Below are 17,937 nucleotides of genomic sequence, written 5' to 3'. Positions count from 1 at the left end.
AGCAGGTATGTATACATGTGCATATTGTCCAAAAACTCTTAAATATTTAAAATTTGGCACTCTCCCATACAAGACCCTGTAGGGAATGTCTTCAATCTCTGAATGATACAACCTATTACTTATGTGTATGGCAGTCAGAGTAGCTTCACCCCAGAAGCTGTCTCCAACTCCGGCATCTGCCATCAGGCAAGCAGAAATCATTTTAATGTCCTGGATTTTTCTTTCTGCTAAACCATCCTCACTTGGACAAGCAGGGTTGGTGGTTTCATGTCTTATCCCCACCTTCTGAAACCAATTATACAGCTGGTTATTTAAAAATTCGCCACCTCTATCTGTAACAATAGTTCCTACTTTGCTATCAAATTGTCTTTCTACCATTCTTACCCATGCTTTTAAACTTTGCCCAGCATCAGACTTATTTTTCAATATTCTTACAAAAGCATACCTTGAAAATCTGTCCACAATTACTAGGAAATACTTGCTTCCTCCTAATGATAAACAATTTGCTTGGGCTACATCTGCATGTACAAATTGAAATGGTCTTTGAGCAATTCTTTTGGATTTCTTAGCTACTGGAAAAGCTCTGACCTTCACTTGATTACAAACAGTACAGTCTAAATGATTTTTGCATTCTGCTACTTTTAAATCTGGACACATGCTTATTAAATTCTTTAAACACTTGAAACTAGCATGGCCAAATTTTCTATGGAGCTCATGTATGCAGTCTTTGTGTATTGGCACATTATCAATATTGTTAGCATTCTCTACCTTGTAATTATCAACATTTTCTTCTAAGAAATAAAGCTTATCCTTTTTCAAGCCTATACCACGCAGTTCCCCATTCAGGGTTATTTTACACAGATTCTTTTCAAATGTGACTATGTAGTCTCTGTCTGTTAATCTGCTCACTGATAACAAGTTGTTTTCTAATTCTTTTACATGCAAAACATCATTAAAGTTTTCTTTTAGCCCTGGAATGTAAACTGTCCCCATTTGATTTACAGTACTAAGCTCATTCCCATCAGCCAAAACTACAGCATTTACATTTGCTGGCTTTCTATCACTAATTAAATTAATATTATTACACATGGAGGACGAAGCTCCTGAATCTACAAGCCATTTAGAATTAGTATTTTGTTTTTCCTTGATCATTGTTGCAAACTCATTATTATTATTTCTATTGTCCTTCAAAAATGGCGGCTTGGACTGTTTCTGCCTTTGGTCGTGCCATGGTTGCCATCTGCTCTCTTGCTTGCTTCTATCAGCAGCCAAAAGATTACAGTGCTTCTGCAGATGTCCAATCTTTTTGCAGTAAAAACATCTCCGTTGCTCCCTCGAAGAAGCTGCCTGGTCCAGCCCACGCACATCAGGCTTGGCTTGCTCACTTGGCACAGTCTTAGAAGTTGCTGCGTCATTCCTCTCAGACAACCTCCTCTGGTTTTCTTCCAAGATCCTGGCCACAATTAAGTCTCTAGTCAACTCTGCTTCCGGTAAGTTTTGCAAACTGTTGGTAATGTTCCCCCAAGAAGGGTCTAATGATTCAATCAAAATATAGCACTGCTGTTCTCTACTTATTTTCACTCCTCTTAGCTCAGCCTGCACAAACAAGTCTTGCATCGTTTTCAAATGCTCTACCACACACTGGCCTTTTGCCATCTTCTGCCTATAAATTCTCTTAGACCATAGCATTTTTGCAAAGGCAGTTGAAGGAGTGTGTAGTCTCTGCAGAGTGTCCCACACATCTTTGGCGGTTTCCTTATCTCTGACATCATTAATCAAGTCTTCTTCTAGCATTAGAAAAAGACAAGCTTTGGCTTTGTTATCTTTCTCTTTCGTGGCTGCATTAGGGTCTGCTGGCAGCCCGGCTTCAACTGTTGCCCATAAACTTTCTTTTACTAGTAGAGACTGGGCATAAATCTTCCAGGTGGAGTAGTTGCTTCTATTCAATTTGCTAAACTTCAAAATCTCCATTTTAATTTGTGCAGTGACTCAATTGACACAGTCCTTCTGAGTATGCACAGCTGACCCCTTTCGGGCTTAATCAAAACACAGGAGGAGTTACTCACGGAGCTTATCAGTGCAGCGCAAACAGCTTGCTCTGATCTGTCTTCCACAAAACTGTCTTCCACTCTCTGGAACTTTCAGCTTCTGTGGATGCTGGGTGCTGCAGTATCTGGGCCCATAACCCTTGTCAGGGATGATGGGAGTTGTAGCTCTTCACCTCTGGCTCGAACTCACCACCTTGTTACGCACCGGCGCTGACCAGTTTTGGCCAGTGGTTAAAGCTTTGCTCTAAAGCAGCAGAGTTACAGAGGCCTGTTACAGACTGCCAAAATAAAGCTGCTTCGGGTCTCTTTGGAGGTATGCTATTTCAATGATGCATGCATCCAAAGAATCCGAAAGCTGCACCAAAGCTGCACTCCAGTGCTTAGGAATGGAGTGTGGCTTTGGCGCGACCTCCAGACTCTTAGGACCCATGCATCATTTAAATAGCCTACCTCCAAAGAGACCCGAAGCAGCTTTATTTTGGCAGTCTGTAACAGGCCAGAGAATAGGCTGAAGACCCTGAGAAACTCTCCAAGCCTTCTCACTCTTGCTTCCACAGAAGTCTTCCCGCTTCTTCAGGATCCAGCTGGCTCTTGTATCTTCACTCAAGACACCAGACAACTCAGTAGTCTTATATAAAAGATCTACTTTATTCTACTATATACAGCTCCAAAACTATCCAATACAACAATACTCCTCACTACTACTACCGACTGCTACTACCCACAAAATACATTAGGATTCATAGCCATTATTATAGTCATTGGATCATACCACCCACTCTTGTCAGTATCCACCCAGTGGGCGTGTACATCCACTCTCATTGGTTCTCTTGTTTCTACCCAGAATTAACGATTTCATCATCTCAGCCTTGACCACTTAACAATTCTCAGGTGTGTTCAATTATCCACTTTGCATTTCTGTCCTTGGCATTTAGGACTTGCTAATTGTATTACCTTTTACACCTGTGTGGCTTCTATTTACTTCTGCTGAGTCATCCTGACTCTCACATACAAGTTTTATTTCATTCACTGTATATCCCATGTTGCTTTTTCCTTAACATAACACGCATCCTGATTCGGGTCTGCCCTGCTATTGTAATTGATTGCAAAAGGCCATGCGTTCCCACTATAAAAATGGGGCCTCTATGGAATTTATTCTTTGGGAGGGTGCGCTTGTCATTCCCACTGGAGCTGGAGAAAACAGGCAGCCCTCCACTGGACCCTTTCTCTCCCTTCTCTCTTCTTTCGCTGCCCTGCCCTGCCCTGCCCTGCCCTGCCCTTCCTTCCTTCTTCTCCCATCCTACCTTCTTCTTCTTCCTACTTCCTCCGCTGGGCACCTGCAGCTTCCCTGGGGCTGGCGAGGCTGTTGGTACTGCTGCTGCTGCACTGCCACTGTTTGCCCTGTGCTGGCCGGTGTGGCAGCCCCGGAAAAGCAGCAGGTGCGCGGCTGAAGCGCTGGTGGTTTGCCAGCCCCAGGGAAGCGGTGGGTGCCCGATGGAGGAAGTAAGAAGAAGGTGGTAGGATGGGAGAAGGAGGAGGGAGGGAGGGAGGGAGGGAGGGGAGGGGAGGGGAGGGGAGGGGAAGAAGAGAGAAAGGGACAAAAGCACCGGCGATAGGAAGAAAGGGAGCTGGGAAAAGGAAAAGAATCCATCCCAATCTGACTTTCCCACATGTTGGACGCAGGTTGGAATAGATTCTTACCAAAAGGAGCATAAAATAACTGCTAACAAAATACCCCGGCTTTTTTGTGTTTACTCAGTTTTTTCCCCACTGGAATTGATGAGATGAAGATCTGAATTGATTTTCAGTGGAAACTGGAGCCTTTTAACTCGATTTTGGATTCGAGGCTTTAGGTAGTGGGAATGGGTTCTAAGAATCATAAAAATGTACAGCCTTGCTTTGGCAGATCAGTTTTTAAAGCTGTAACTCTGTGGCTGCCTATTTAGAGATCACGTCTTATTGGATCAGAGATCAAATTACTTCAGTTGGGAGCCTTTCTAGACAATTCATAGTTTGGGATGTATGCAAGTAAATACAGAATTGTTATTCATTTTCATGAGCACCAATGATCTTGCCTTAAGATATCACTTCGATTGCATCTCAGTTGAATTTCTCATTATTCTAATTTGTAGTATTTTATCACTGGAAATGGTCACTCCTCAGGCCTTTTCCTCTTCTCTGAAGCAATGAGTATTGAGTAGTATAGGAAAATAAAACAAAAGAAAAACCTATACAACAGACATGCTGGACCAAGAAGTGTCAAATTAAAATGACCAAATTAAGATGAATTATCAAGTGCCATCTTTTGTTTTCCACATCAGAAGATTCTTCGTATTCAAGTCAGGCCTAAACAATATAATGTAGCATTTGGGAATGGAAATGCAGCCCAGTAACCCCAGACTGGAGGACAAAATGGAGAAGACCTGCACAGCTGCCATGTATTTCCCTTTGGTGCTCAGATAGGTGGGCACAAAGGACACCCAAACACTGCAAAACACCAACATGCTGAAGGTGATCAACTTGGTTTCATTGAAGGCCCCTGGCAGCTTCCTGGCAAAGAAAGCCAGAGTGAAACAGATGGTGGCCAGAAAGCCCATGTAGCCAAGGGCAGTATAAAACATGGCTGCAGATCCTTCATTACATTGTAGTATGGTCTGCCCATGATGGGAGTGCATGTCAGCATCTGGGAAAGGGGGAGAGATTCCCAGCCAGATCGTACAAATGGCCACCTGAACACCAGAACAAGAAATGACAATGGAGTTGGAAAAGGTCTTCCCCAGCCATTTCCTCATCCTGCTCCCTGGCTTTGTGGCCATAAAAGCCACCACCACCATGACGGTTTTTGCCAACAAGGAAGAGACAGCGACTGAGAAGATGATGCTGAAGGCAGTTTGTCGGAGAAGGCAAGTCACCATGTGTGGTCGACCAATGAATAGAAATGAGGATAGAAACGAAAGCAGGAGGGAGACAAGGAACATGTAGGTGAGATCACGGTTGTTGGCTTTGACCATGGCAGTCTCTCGATATTTCAGGAAAGTTCTTAAAACAAGCCCTGTGGTCAGTGATAGGAACAGGGCAAGGGAAGCTAGGGCAATCCCCAAAGATTCTCCATAAGATAGGAAGCTGACAACCTTGGCAACACATTGGTCATGGTCCTTATATGAATATTGATCATCTGTACACTCATGGCAATGGTCAGCATCTGAAAAGAAGAAGAGCTGTGGCATTGGTATTGTTTTAAACAACCTCTAGATTCTGGTTTTACCCTACCATCTTTGTGGTCTCTTAAACTGGGGAGAAGGGAAGGGCATAAAGGGGAGGCATAGCACAGGAGAAGTTGGGGCAAGCTGGGGAGAAGGGATGGATAAGACATGCAATATGTGAGTGCAGTTTGGTATCAGCTCTCCTTGGGCTCATTCCCACTGGCATTATAATCCGATTTCCAATTTGGCTTGGCTCCGTGTTGTGGTGGAAATTCCTTGTTGAAATAAAATAGCTATAGAAAGATGGAGTCACCTTTGTCAGCCAGAGAGATGGTTTTTGAAATAAAGGCTTGGAGTTTAGAAAAACTAGAGCAAAGGAATAATGAGTGCATCTTGACCTGGATGGAAGCTGGCACCAGTAAAAAAGACATAACATAAACTACTGAGATAAGGACACATAGTTGACATTCAGAAGCAAGGTTAGAAGGAAGGCTACAGGAGGGGGTAAGGAGTGATGGTGCAGTTTTAATGTATGCATGTATTTCTGTTCTGATTGTAAGAATTCTGTATGTTTAAATTGTAATTAGCCAATCAGGTGTATTGAAGAAGCTTCTTTGTCTTCAATAATATAAAAAGAGCCATTTTGTCTTGTTCGGGGCCTCAGCTTTTTGGAACTTGAATTCCACTGAGTTCATTGTTTTCCTTTGTCGACAATTGGAAATAAACTTGTGGATTTTCAATTACTAGGTCCTCTTGCCAATTCTTTTGCTCTGTCAGTCCTAGATTTTTAAGTTTCCTGAAATTTCTGTTACAGTGTCAGTAATTGATTCTAAATGGTCCCTTGTTCCCACTACAAAAAAATATCTTTTTGTGGAATCACTTTTTGGGGGCATGATTGTTGTCACCATTAGGTTGCACATTTCAAAATAGAAAGTACTGTCAGGAAAACTCGTTTTTTTGTGTTTACCCCGCTTTATCGTCACTAAAATCGATTGAATAAGGATTGAAATTGATTTCAAGTGGGAACGAGGGTCATATACCCCGATCTGCTATTCGCTGCAAATTGTAGTGGGATAGAGCCCCTTGTATTCAGTGGCAATGCAGAAAGTCACAGTTCAGTATAACCATCTCCTCCCTCTTGGCTAAAAAGACTGCAACAGAGACTTTTCTGCCATCTAGGTGGGCAATACTGACCTAATGATAACAGCAGTAAGTAACAAAAGAACTGTAGTGAGCTCAAACTTACCCCTATTCTGTTTTGCCATCATTCAGCATGACTGATAGCTCCCTATTCTTCTTACTAAACTGTTTGATTTTATATATTTCTAGTCTGTCATCCACCATAGGACTCTAGAAAGCATGAAATGCAGCTATTTCCTTTTAATCCTCCCATCTGTGTGGTCTCTTAAATTGAGAACCTATTAGCAAGTCCATCAACAGTAAAGCAGTACATCTAACAGCTAAACAAGATTTGAACACTGGCCTCCCTATGCAAGAAACCCTTCTGTGCACTGGCTAGTTCCAAGTAGCTTGTGTGTAGTTAAATTCAAATTATCTGCCAAAAGCTGAAATAATCCTACATGAACCCCTGACACAGTGTCTCCCATTCTATGTGCAGCTGACAATGTGTAGGTGACTGAAAGGCCCCAAAGGGGAAGACATGTGGCTCAACCTAGACAGCTATAAAAAAGCTGTCAAGACAGATTTCTTCAGGCAGGCCTTTCCTGAATAGAATCCCTCAGCCAAATAAAAACATAAATGAACCCCCCTTCCTATCACGTATCGTGTATCACTCAGCCATTTTGATTACCTTGTTTACTGTTTATTATTTGATTTTAATAGACTAATTTCAGTTGTACTATATTTAATTCCTTTTTAGCAGGATATGGGGATATTATATATACAATGTATTGTGTATTAGACTGATTTTTAGATGTAAGCTGTTTTGATTCTTTGGCAACACAAAAGTGGGATACAATAAATAATAATAATAATTATTATTATTATTATTATTATTATTATTATTATTATTATTATTATTATTATTATTATTATCCTCTCTCTGGACTACATGCCCTGAGGCAATTTCTTTCCATTTGCTTACTATTTGATCACATGGACACCCATTGCAATGGTCAGCATCTGAAAATAACAGCTATGGCATTGGTATAGTCAGTAGTATTTTTAATTATAGTCAGTTAATTAAGTACTGTAAATGCACAACCAAGAAGGGGTCCATGTTCAAAAGGATCTTTTACAAACCTTCCTGGGCCTCATGAGTCTGAATGTTTGTCCCACTCCTCAAGAGCAGTTCTTTGCTCCAGGGTTACCTACCTTCCTGAGTGGAGACTGTTCCTTCTGGACATGGAGCACAGTCATAGCAGCAGACAGGCTCTCCTTCCTTGGCCAGCTTGGAATATCCAGGGCGACAGCTTTCAGTACATCTAGAAATGGGCACAGTCTAGCCATAAAAAGAAGGAACAGCCAAGGAAATGTGCTAACTGGGAGGTTTTTGGGATAGAATGGGATGTCTGATGAGAAAGAGGATTCTGGACAGTACTGCCTGAGAGTTTGTGTGGATATTGTGCAGTGTCTTTCAACCATGAAAAGGGCTCAAGGGTGTCTAGATTCAGCTAAGCACATTTATAACACTGGCAATGCACGTTCACCATATATTTGTAGTAGGATTCCAGTCTAGTTCTTATCCCTCAGATCCAGAAAGGCTGAAGCTGGATTAGTAAACTTGCCTGGTGGAAGATGTTTTGTACCACAGAGGGAAGCCTTGTCCCATCCACCACATGAGTCTAATTCTCAGGGTATTCTGTCCATCTTGTCTGGACTGAACTTCAGTCCTTTATCCATTACTGATCCATTAGTGCATCACTAATCACTGGTGGCACAGTGGTTAAATGCCTGCACTGCAGCCATTCACTCAAAAACACCCCACAAGTTTGCGAGTTCAAGACCAGCAAAAGGGCCCAAGCTCGACTCAGGCTTGCATCCTTCCAAGGTCGCTAAAATGAGTACCCAGACTGTTGGGGGCAAATTAGCTTACTTGCTGTTCACTGCTATGATCTTTGGAATAGCGGTATATAAATAAAACAAATTATTATTATTATTATTAATTACTAATCCCATTAACTCACTTCTTCTTTTTCATTTGCCCCCTCCCTTCTTTCCAAAACTTAATTGTTCTTCTCACTTGACTATTTTTGTATGACTTGATGTCCAGAAAGTTAACTCTCCTTCTGGATGTCTTCTCAAAGATATGAAACTGATTATTCTGCCTAAGAACAAAGGAATCATTCTACACTAATATTTCTTCTCCTGAGACAGTAGGGCTTTCTATGTTGCTGACAGTAAAATAGCACTCAACTCTCTTTAGAGGTAAAGCTGACTAAAACAAGGATGTCATGCGTTGGCTATATCACCACATAATGTGACCAAGTGGAAAAGACAATAAACATTTGGTAAAATAGAAGGTAGTAGTGGATAAAGTGGAAATTGCTTCTGTGGACAAATAGAATGAATGGATAGATTTTGTTATCCTCACCCGATTAAACCACTTGGACCATGCAACAGCATTCTGGTCAATGGTGAATTTGATCTCGGAGGAGGTCTGTCTCTCTATGCTTCCAACTTCCACACCACCAGTAGATTTGTTGGGAAAAACGACCCAGTTCATGATACTGAAGTCAGCTACCAGAACTCCATGCTCATCCAAATAAACTCCATCCATGGAAGTATTATACAGCTGGAAGTTCATCAGGAAAGAGTGAAACTGAAAGGAAACAGGAACATGTTTGCACCTTACAGACAAGAAATCCTGTTTTACATCTCACCTCTCCCTATTTGGAGTTCGCATTTCCACTGATCATCCTAGATTCATGGAAGCCATTTAAATTTCAAAAAGATAAGCTGCTTAGAAAGATATTGGCAACCAATGCAGCTGTTTCAGAATAGGCATACAGTGAGCCCTTGGTATCCACTGGGGATTGACTCTAGGACCTGCAGTGGATACGAAACTCTATGGATGCTAAAGTCCCATTAAATACTATGAACAGTAAAATGGTGTCCCTGATATAAAATAGTAGAATCAAGTTCGTGTGTGTGTGTGTGTGTGTGTGTGTGTGTGTGTTCAAGCTGTGGATTCTTGAATCCATGGATAAATAATCTGTGGATATGGAAGGCCGACTGTACTTTAAATAATATTATGGGTGAATGAGCACCAATACCTAATTGCTGTTTCACCTACCAAGTGATCTTTCCAGCCTTACTAGAGCATATTGCCATCAATTGATATGCTTCGTAGATACCAGCTTGACCATTCAGGAATGGTGATGGGTGGTGTGCTAGTCTTAACTGAGATAATGCACATCAACTAAAATGATCCATTTAATCAAAGAAAAGATGGGCACTCATAGCCATGGAGCATCTGGGGCAGAGCTTGCTTTAGATAGTTGGCCACCCTAGGCGAGAAATATTTTGGCGTGCCCCCCCCCCCCCGGTAACCCCTCAAAATGTAGGAAAAATGTAGGACATGATGTACGACAAAATGTTGGACAAATTGTAGGACGTTCAAAAATGAAGAACACAACCAACTAAAAGCCAAAAACATTAATAGAAAAGAATATAAATTCATGTTTCTCAGTCATGCTCAAAATGGAGAACATTTTGACATTCTTCCTGGATAGGAGGTTGGGATATAGCTTAGTTTGTTAGACTAGGAGGAACTTCCTGACAGTAAGGGCTGTTCAACAGTGGAAGATAGTCCTTCCTCGGAGAGTGGTGGAGTCTCCTTCTTTGGAGGTCTTTAAGCAGAGGCTGGATGTCCATCTGTTGGGGATGCTTTGATTGAGAGTTCCTGTATGGCAGAATGGGGTTGGACTGGATGGTCCTTGCAGTCTCTTCCAACTCTACGATTCTATGACTCTGGAGACCAGGATTCAATGAAAATCTGATTCTCTCCAACAGAGAAGGCTAAACATCTTACATGGGGCACTTGTCGATGACATGGCTCATGTACCATGCCCAAATGGTGCGGCACACAAGGTACGTCACAGTGCTTGTCATACTCTCTCAGCCTTAAGGGAAGGTGAAGGCAAATCCCCTCTGAACAAATCTTCCAAGAAAACCATTGGGCAAGTCACACTCTCTCAGCCTCAGAGGATGGCAAAGTCAAACCCTCTCTGAACAAAGCTCCCAAGAAAACCTCTTGAAGGCGCACACTCGCACACACCCAAGTCACCAAAGGCAGACTCTCTGAACAAACCAAGAAGACCCACTAGGCAAGTAAGTCACACACTCTCAGCCTCAAGGAAAGGCTGGCAAAGGCAAACTTCTGAACAAATCAAGAAAACCCACTAGGCAACTAAATCACACACTCTCAGCTTCAAGGAAAGGCTGGCAAAGGCAAACTCTCTGAACAAACCAGGATGTTTTGAAATTCCTCCTGGGCAGAAATGTAGGACGTGTCCCAGATAAAGGATGACGTCTGGTCACCCTGGTAAAATGGAGGACGTTTTGACATTGCTCCTGGGCAGGGCTGAAATGTGTGCCGTATCCTAGATAAAGGAGGACGTGTGGTCATCCTACCAAAAATGGAAGACATTTTTACATTCATCCTAGCCAGAAGGTTGAAACATAGGACACGTCCTAGAAAAGGAGGACATCTGCTCATCTTACAAAAAATGAGGACGTTTTGAAATTCCTTCTGGGTAGACGTCTGAAATGTAGAATGTGTCCTATAAAAGGAGACCAGAAAAGAGTCAAGCCTTGATATCTGGGCCCCAGAACATACTCCAACTCCCAGAATTGCATAGCCATGAGCCAGAAAAGAGTCAAGCCTTGATATCTGGACCCCAGAACAAACTCCAGCTCCCAGAATTCCATAGCCTTGAGCCAGAAAAGACTCAAACCTTGATATCTGGACCCCAGAACATACTCCTACTCCCAGAATTCCATAGCCATGAGCCAGAAAAGAGTCAAGCCTTGATATCTGGACCCCAGAACATACTCTAACTCCCAGAATCCCATAGCCATGAGCCAGAAAAGAGTCAAGCCTTGATATCTGGACCCCAGAACATACTCTAACTCCCAGAATCCCATAGCCTTGAACCAGAAACGAGTTAAAACGTGCCAAACCTGGTTATTTCTTCAGTGTGGATGCAGCTTGATGCAGCCTCTCGTCCCTCCCTCCCTCTCCTCCAGGGCTTTTGGCTCCTCCCCCTTGGGCCCCACAAAAAGTTTAGGGGCGGCACTTGCGCTCCTCCTGACTTTGCCAGGGCCAGTAGGAGAGGAAAGGGCGCTTGTTGGAGCTCACACATGCACGCGTGGAGCCCCAAACAAATGCCAGGGTGCCAGTTGCACTCCTCCTGAAGCCTAGAGGAGTGCAAGTGGCGCCCTGGCGTTTGTTTGGGGCTGCGTGCGTGAATGCGCGCACTCCAACAAGCGCCCTTTCCTCTCTTCCTGGGGGTCCACAGTCCAGCAAAGCCAGGAGGAGTGCTTTCAGTGCCCTGGGGCTGGAGTTGTGTGTGTGCGCGCACGCTCACGCGCATGCTCCAAAAGGAGCGGAAATTCCGCCCTTGATCTTTTTGGGCCCCTAGGCGACTGCCTATGTCACCTATATGCTAGAGCCGGCCCTGATCTGGAGGCTTTCCCCACCTCATTATTTCCAGGATTTTTGTTTTCAACAGGGACCTCACATCCCTCTGAAAGCAACGTGGGACTATACCTTCTTTTAAGGTTTCATTGACCCCTCCCCTTGCCCAGTCTTCTCTAGACACTTGAAGCCAGCAGGATGGGGAGAGATCAAGGGTAATAAGGGGGAAAATTGAATTTTCAAGGATCTTCAGCACATGTTTGGCTACACAGACTGATGTGAGTTTTCATGGGAGAAAATGCAGGTACCAAAAAGTACTTTATTATGGCCTCCTGTCTTTATGGCATCAATGGCAAATAACTTTTTCTAGAAAAATATCCTCCTCAAATTAATCAATTTTGAGAAACAATTCCCTTCAGTACTTGGCAAAGCTTTGCTGGATAATTCAGGACCAATGCAAACACTACTTAGCTATCATCATCATCATCATCATCATCATCATCATCATCACCACCACCACCATCATTATCGACAACAAACAGTACTTAACAGTGTCTTCCACTTATGTATGGTTGCAATTGGACTGGGGAGTGCCTCTCCTTGCCATTTTATCACCTGAATCATTACAGAAAACTAAAGAGATCTCTTAGCAGACAGAAGACACCCATAGATAATTGGATCAACCACCTGGGCAAATTCCCTCTTCCAAACATTATCCAGGGCTTCACCGGAAGAACAGCAGGCAACCTGTCAAGAGTAAACCATTTGAGGGCTGATGGGAGAATGGAGTTGGCAGACAATTCCCTGCTCACTTCCAATCCAGAAAGTAATGACTGAGGGTCTGTCAGTGGGACTGCATATGAAGGCAAAGGAATACCTGCCATGGCTGGAGCCTTCGAGAAGCCAGTCTGCCTCTACCCTTCGTCTGCATCTGTTTTGATCGGGAGAAGTATGCATCATGCAGGGTCCATGCCACAGCCTGGATGGTATTGTAAATACTGTAAGTATCTTGGGAAAGGATCCTCTTCATCATATCCTGATGCAGATGCATCAAAGTGTCTTTTTCTGTGCATCTCTTCCAGAGTTTAACAGAAAGCATTGGCGCTAAATATGAACAATGAAATGCTGCTCGCCCAAACTGCTCAAGATCAATTAGAAATTGATCCAAATTGTCATATTGTGTCCTTTTGTTTGTCTGGATTGAGAAAGACAAAGAAATGTGGGTGTCCTGGAGATCCACCAGTTTGTACAAAAGTCTTAGACTGAGATCCTGCAAAGCTGTTGCTATCAGCACTTTCCCCACTGCTTGTTTATTAGCATTTTCGAATGTTCTTATTATTAATCCTAGTGTAAGTATGGTCTGAGTGTCCAACTGACAAACAATTACACTGACTTTCCTGTCCTTAAGATACAGAAATATGCTGAATGCCCTGCCTTTTGAGTTCATCACAGGAATTGTCTCAGAGAAAGCAATGCAAATCCCATTTGTTCTGGCCAGAGAAGTGAAGGTGCTCCTGAACTTTTCCCCACTGTCATTCTCTAGAGCAAGTAGACCAATCCAAGTCCATCTGAAATGCAGGAGCAGTTTGACAACCGCTTGGTATGGAGGCTCTTGCTTTGGGATCATCCGGTGGAAAAAAGGGAACAGACTTTTCCCACTGAGCGCATGGGTAAAAAAGCTGTAATTGATCTAGTCAAGAAAAGAAGGGATAGGTGATGAGTTTTGCATTCAGGGTGAATCTCAGATATTTTAAATGTAACTTGGGTCTATGGGTCTATGAAGCCAATGCCTTAGGCTTTTACTGTGTTATTATATTGTTACTGGAAGCTTTTGTGGACACCACTTTAGCAAACTCTTTCAAACCTCTTTAGCATCCTTCAGTCATCCTTTAGAGGCACATTCTATTTTCTCTTACAATCTGTTCAGCGCATACAAGTGAATGAATCAAAAGCACAATATTCCCTCAGCCTGCCGCCACTTGGCCCAGATTAATATGTCTCCTAAAATCCTCTAGAACAGCAGTTCTCAAATTGTGGGGTGGGAACTCCCAGGGGGGCAGAAGAGTTAGAGGCTCTGATCCCTCCTGGTCCTCAGCCCCCAGGTTTTTATGTGTAACATTTACGCATTTGCTAAGTTGAATATTGAATATATTTAAATAAAACTATTCTAATTTGAATTATGTTAAAATATGAATATACATGAGTGTGCAAATAAAAATATGCATACTAAATAAACAAAATATTTTTATTCAGATGCTATATCGAGAGAAGCATGCAATCTCCAACTCTATGATTCTATGATTCTAAAGAGGGGATTCTATGGGGAAAAATCTGCATGCCATTTCTCTAGAAGGTTTGCTGAAGTCAAGAATGGAGTCCAAGGCCAGATGTATTCGAAAAAGAAGTTCTACAAAGTCCATCCCCAAAGACTTAAAGGGAAAACCCAAACTATCACTGCATCCTTCCCCCATTCATTCCTACAGAAATTAAAGCAGAGACATCAGAAATATGTCTGTCAGCAAGGAGTTACACAAACAGAATAATGACAAGGAAGAAAGACAACCACAGCATTTTTAAAAGTAGCATTCATACGAGGAAGAAAGAGGAAAGAGGGGTCTTAAACCGAAGCGGAGATGGGGACATTGAATACATTCCAATGCTTGACTATCCAGATTGCTTCTCTCCCCTCCCTCTAAGATATTTACTCATGTGCCTCAATACATGAATTCCCGATATCTCTTCTAACCCTTGTCTCCCCTTTCTGAACCTCATCCAAATTTTCTATATCCTTGATAAATAAGATGCCCAGAAATTAATGCAGGACTCCAGTTCTGGGTGCCTCCTTTAAGGTAACTATATGAGACAAAGAATGCTGGGAAATCAGAGTCCTAAAGTAAGAAATAGCATCCAGACATCTCAAAGTTGCAGACAAGCATTTGCAATCTGTGTTGCCTCCCAATAGTATCAACTCGGATTGTGATCAGTTCAGTAGATAGCAGAAATTGGCTTTGAAAAAGGATAGGGCATCATGGGAAATGAGGGGGGAAGTGGAGAGGTCTGAAATACTGGGAAAGAGTTGCAGGGAAACTCAACAAAATGAAGAAACTATGTCCCAGAAAACGTAATGGCTAAGTGCACACAAATGGAGGCAGTCAGCTGCTTGGGAAATAGAAAGAGAATGGAGATCTGAAGTACTGGAAGAGGATTAAAGATTACAGTTCAAAAGTGAAGATACCAAGTCCCAGAAAAATTTACTGGCTAGATGCACACAAAGGGAGGCAATCAACTACACTCCCGCACCTGGTTACACCTGATGCCAGGAGCAAGACTTCTGGGGTAGGGTGGGACTTCTGGTGCCGAGACGTCCGGTGCCATTTCTGGGGTGAGGCCTGCATGGAAGTGCATGTGTGGACTGCTCTGCCCCGAGGAGCACCCACATGGCCCTGAGAAGCTGCCACAGGGGCAGAGCAGTGCCCACGATCCCAAAGAGTGCCCATGTGGCCCTAAAGAGCTTCCACAGGGGTGCAAGCAGCACCCGAAGGGGGCAGGAAGCTGACCAGATCGGGGTCTAGGAGGATGCAGGGGATGATGTGACAAGAGGATAGCTATAGATATATGTAGCTGAAATAGATGAGGGGAATGACAAGAGGATAGATATAGATGTGGATGAAATGGATGGGGGCTCTGACATGGAGGACCCTTTGAATTTGGCTGCCAGGGATGGGAAAATAGAAGGGAGGAAGAAAGGTGCAGCTGTCATTCCCGTGAAAGTGGAGCCAGGCTCCCTTCTTCACCCCAAAGGTTCAGGATGCCTTCAGGGCCCCACTGAGCATGCACAAGGGTCCCAATTCGAATAGTTGAATTCCCATGATATGCACTGGTGTGGAAATACAATTTGCACTCACTCCGCTTTGCCTGAATCTGCATCACGGGACTCCTGGGATTCGATTCCCCCTCAGTTCAGAAGGGTAACGGAAGGGCAACCAGGTTGATAAAACAGTCACGTTATAACGTCAATTTGAATCATTCGACCTGCACTCACCCCTGATCTTAGCTCCAATAACCTCAGTGTGATACGGTCCATTGCAAAAATATAGCAGGGGGAATGGAGACTGTGGGTAGTAATGACTGACATTAACTCTGAGTTGTATGGGATTCTCAGACAGGATTGAGATGGAGGGAACAACAATCCACCTCATGTAGTGAAATTAAAAGTTTTGGTTAGTACTGGAAAAATCACAGAAAACACAGCAGGATAATGAAAATGTCACATGTATTTCAGGGGAAAATAGCAGTAAGTGCAGCTATAAAGCCCATCAAATCTTGGGACTTTTGATAAGTCTAGATTTGCCTTATGTCTTCATCCAGAAATACCTTTCTCATCATCGTTGCTGTTTTTGTATCTGTCGTAGTTGTTGTTATTAATTTACTACCAGAGAGAGATGCCTGGGTGGCTTTCTGCCTTAGAAGTAAGAGTGTTTCAGGCAGAGCCAGGTTTGGAGTACACCTTGAATTAGGGTTGGTGGAATCATGCTATTTGCTCTCTCCTTTGTTGTTCAGTTTGCAAAATGCCTTGAGCAAGTTCTGGGTGCAGTGCCTGAATCTGAACTTCTCTATATATAGATTGCAAAGTGATTCAGCCTACACTCCATTGCTTTATTCTTACCTGTGGGGTTTTGTAGATGCCCAACACAGAGGAAATAAGGCCAGATATTTCAGAGTTGGTCCCTTCAAGAACTGCCAAGAGGTTATTTTGTCCTCCACAGCTGTAGTTTGGAATGTTCTCCCGTCCAAAAGACAGCAGGTCGATCATGGCCTCATAAGTCATTCTTTCATTGAAAGAGTTCTCGTAGATGTTGTAGCCCAAGGTGATGTTGGGCAAGAGCCTTGGATCCTGGTTGATCTCATGAATGGCAAATAAGAAGGGCAGAATCTGCCAGTAGTACATACTCTCAATACTGTAGGAAAATAGAAGATGTCAGACATTCACCCTCTGATTAATGAAAACATATGCTATTTCTGCCTGCTTTATGATAATAGGATTCTCAGGATTTTACCGTGATAACTACTGAACAATTTTATGCTGCCTGTACTTAATTCTTCACTCTCAGATTTAAAGCATCTGAACAGAATCCCAACATTATCTGTGAGTAGTAAATGGGGACTCCTTGTCACAAAAAGAGGAAGGGAGGATAACAGAAAAAGGAATGAGGGTACACCGTTAAGACTACTTGGTTGTTATTTTGGCTTTAGTTTGCATGGATATAAACCCATTTCTTGAGATGAAGTACAGAGTGATATTAAGCCTCAGGTTATAAAACATATTTGTACACTTGTGAGAGTGTGATGGAATATAGTAGGATTCAGAAAGATACAAATCATGTCACTTGCACTAAATTTTCAAAGGGCTGAGCAAGGTGATACAGGTCTTTCAGATCTTTACAGAGGTCAGTTAGTGTTGATGTGTGAAAACAATAGATCTGCTTTCACGCAACAACCTTATGTGTAAGGAGGTGAGACCTTTTTCTCAAAGGAGGAAAAGAAAAGGGTTTTGGTGGGATAGATGAGAAATTAAGTTTTGAAAACAATTATTCAGCCATTTCCATTGCTCTAAGGCACAAAGCATGGGCAGAGGATGTTCGAGTCAAAACATGGGTGGCATTGTTCAGCATAATCCTGGTATGGCCTTCAGTTTAGATGGCAATATATCATCTCCTTGTTGTTCAGTTTTTAAATGTAAGTGGTGGAGGGATTATGAACAATTAACTAAATACATTAACCTCTTTCTACTAACTTTATTATCTTGAAAAGGATAAAATCAATAAAGACTTACGAGACAAAGTGAGTATAAGGTGGCTCAACAAAAACGAATGGGTAAAACACAGCATTTGCTGTAGACGTGATCCCACTAATGACATAATCTCCTGGTCTGTAGTAGTTAAGTGGGGTGATTCGATCCGTCCTTTGTTTCAGGAGACATTTTCTCTTCAGCTGCCTATAGAGTCCACAGTGCAGCAGCAGCAGCACTAACAGCAGCCACAATATCATGATGGAGATGAACACTGCAGCCACTTTCCTATGCTCT

At 42.8% G+C, this 17,937-nt stretch overlaps 1 protein-coding gene across 1 annotated transcript; it reads right to left on the bottom strand.

Annotated features, from left to right (window-relative positions):
• Window positions 1-4,339: 4,339 nt before the first annotated feature.
• Window positions 4,340-16,800, bottom strand: LOC149320993 (vomeronasal type-2 receptor 26-like). Its single transcript, XM_089488989.1, has 4 exons — window positions 16,519-16,800; window positions 8,805-9,032; window positions 7,586-7,712; window positions 4,340-5,250 (listed from the first exon to the last, which is right to left on the bottom strand). Exons 1-4 carry the CDS (start codon window positions 16,798-16,800, stop codon window positions 4,340-4,342), a joined length of 1,548 nt encoding a protein of 515 aa, XP_089345115.1.
• Between the last annotated feature and the right edge of the window lie 1,137 nt (window positions 16,801-17,937).

This window comes from Sceloporus occidentalis, unplaced genomic scaffold, assembly GCF_023333645.1.
Source record: "Sceloporus occidentalis isolate IW3139 unplaced genomic scaffold, rSceOcc1.0.p SCAF_1, whole genome shotgun sequence".
In the NCBI taxonomy this organism is placed as follows: Eukaryota; Metazoa; Chordata; class Lepidosauria; order Squamata; family Phrynosomatidae; genus Sceloporus; species Sceloporus occidentalis.
This window is presented reverse-complemented; position numbering and strand designations above follow the sequence as displayed.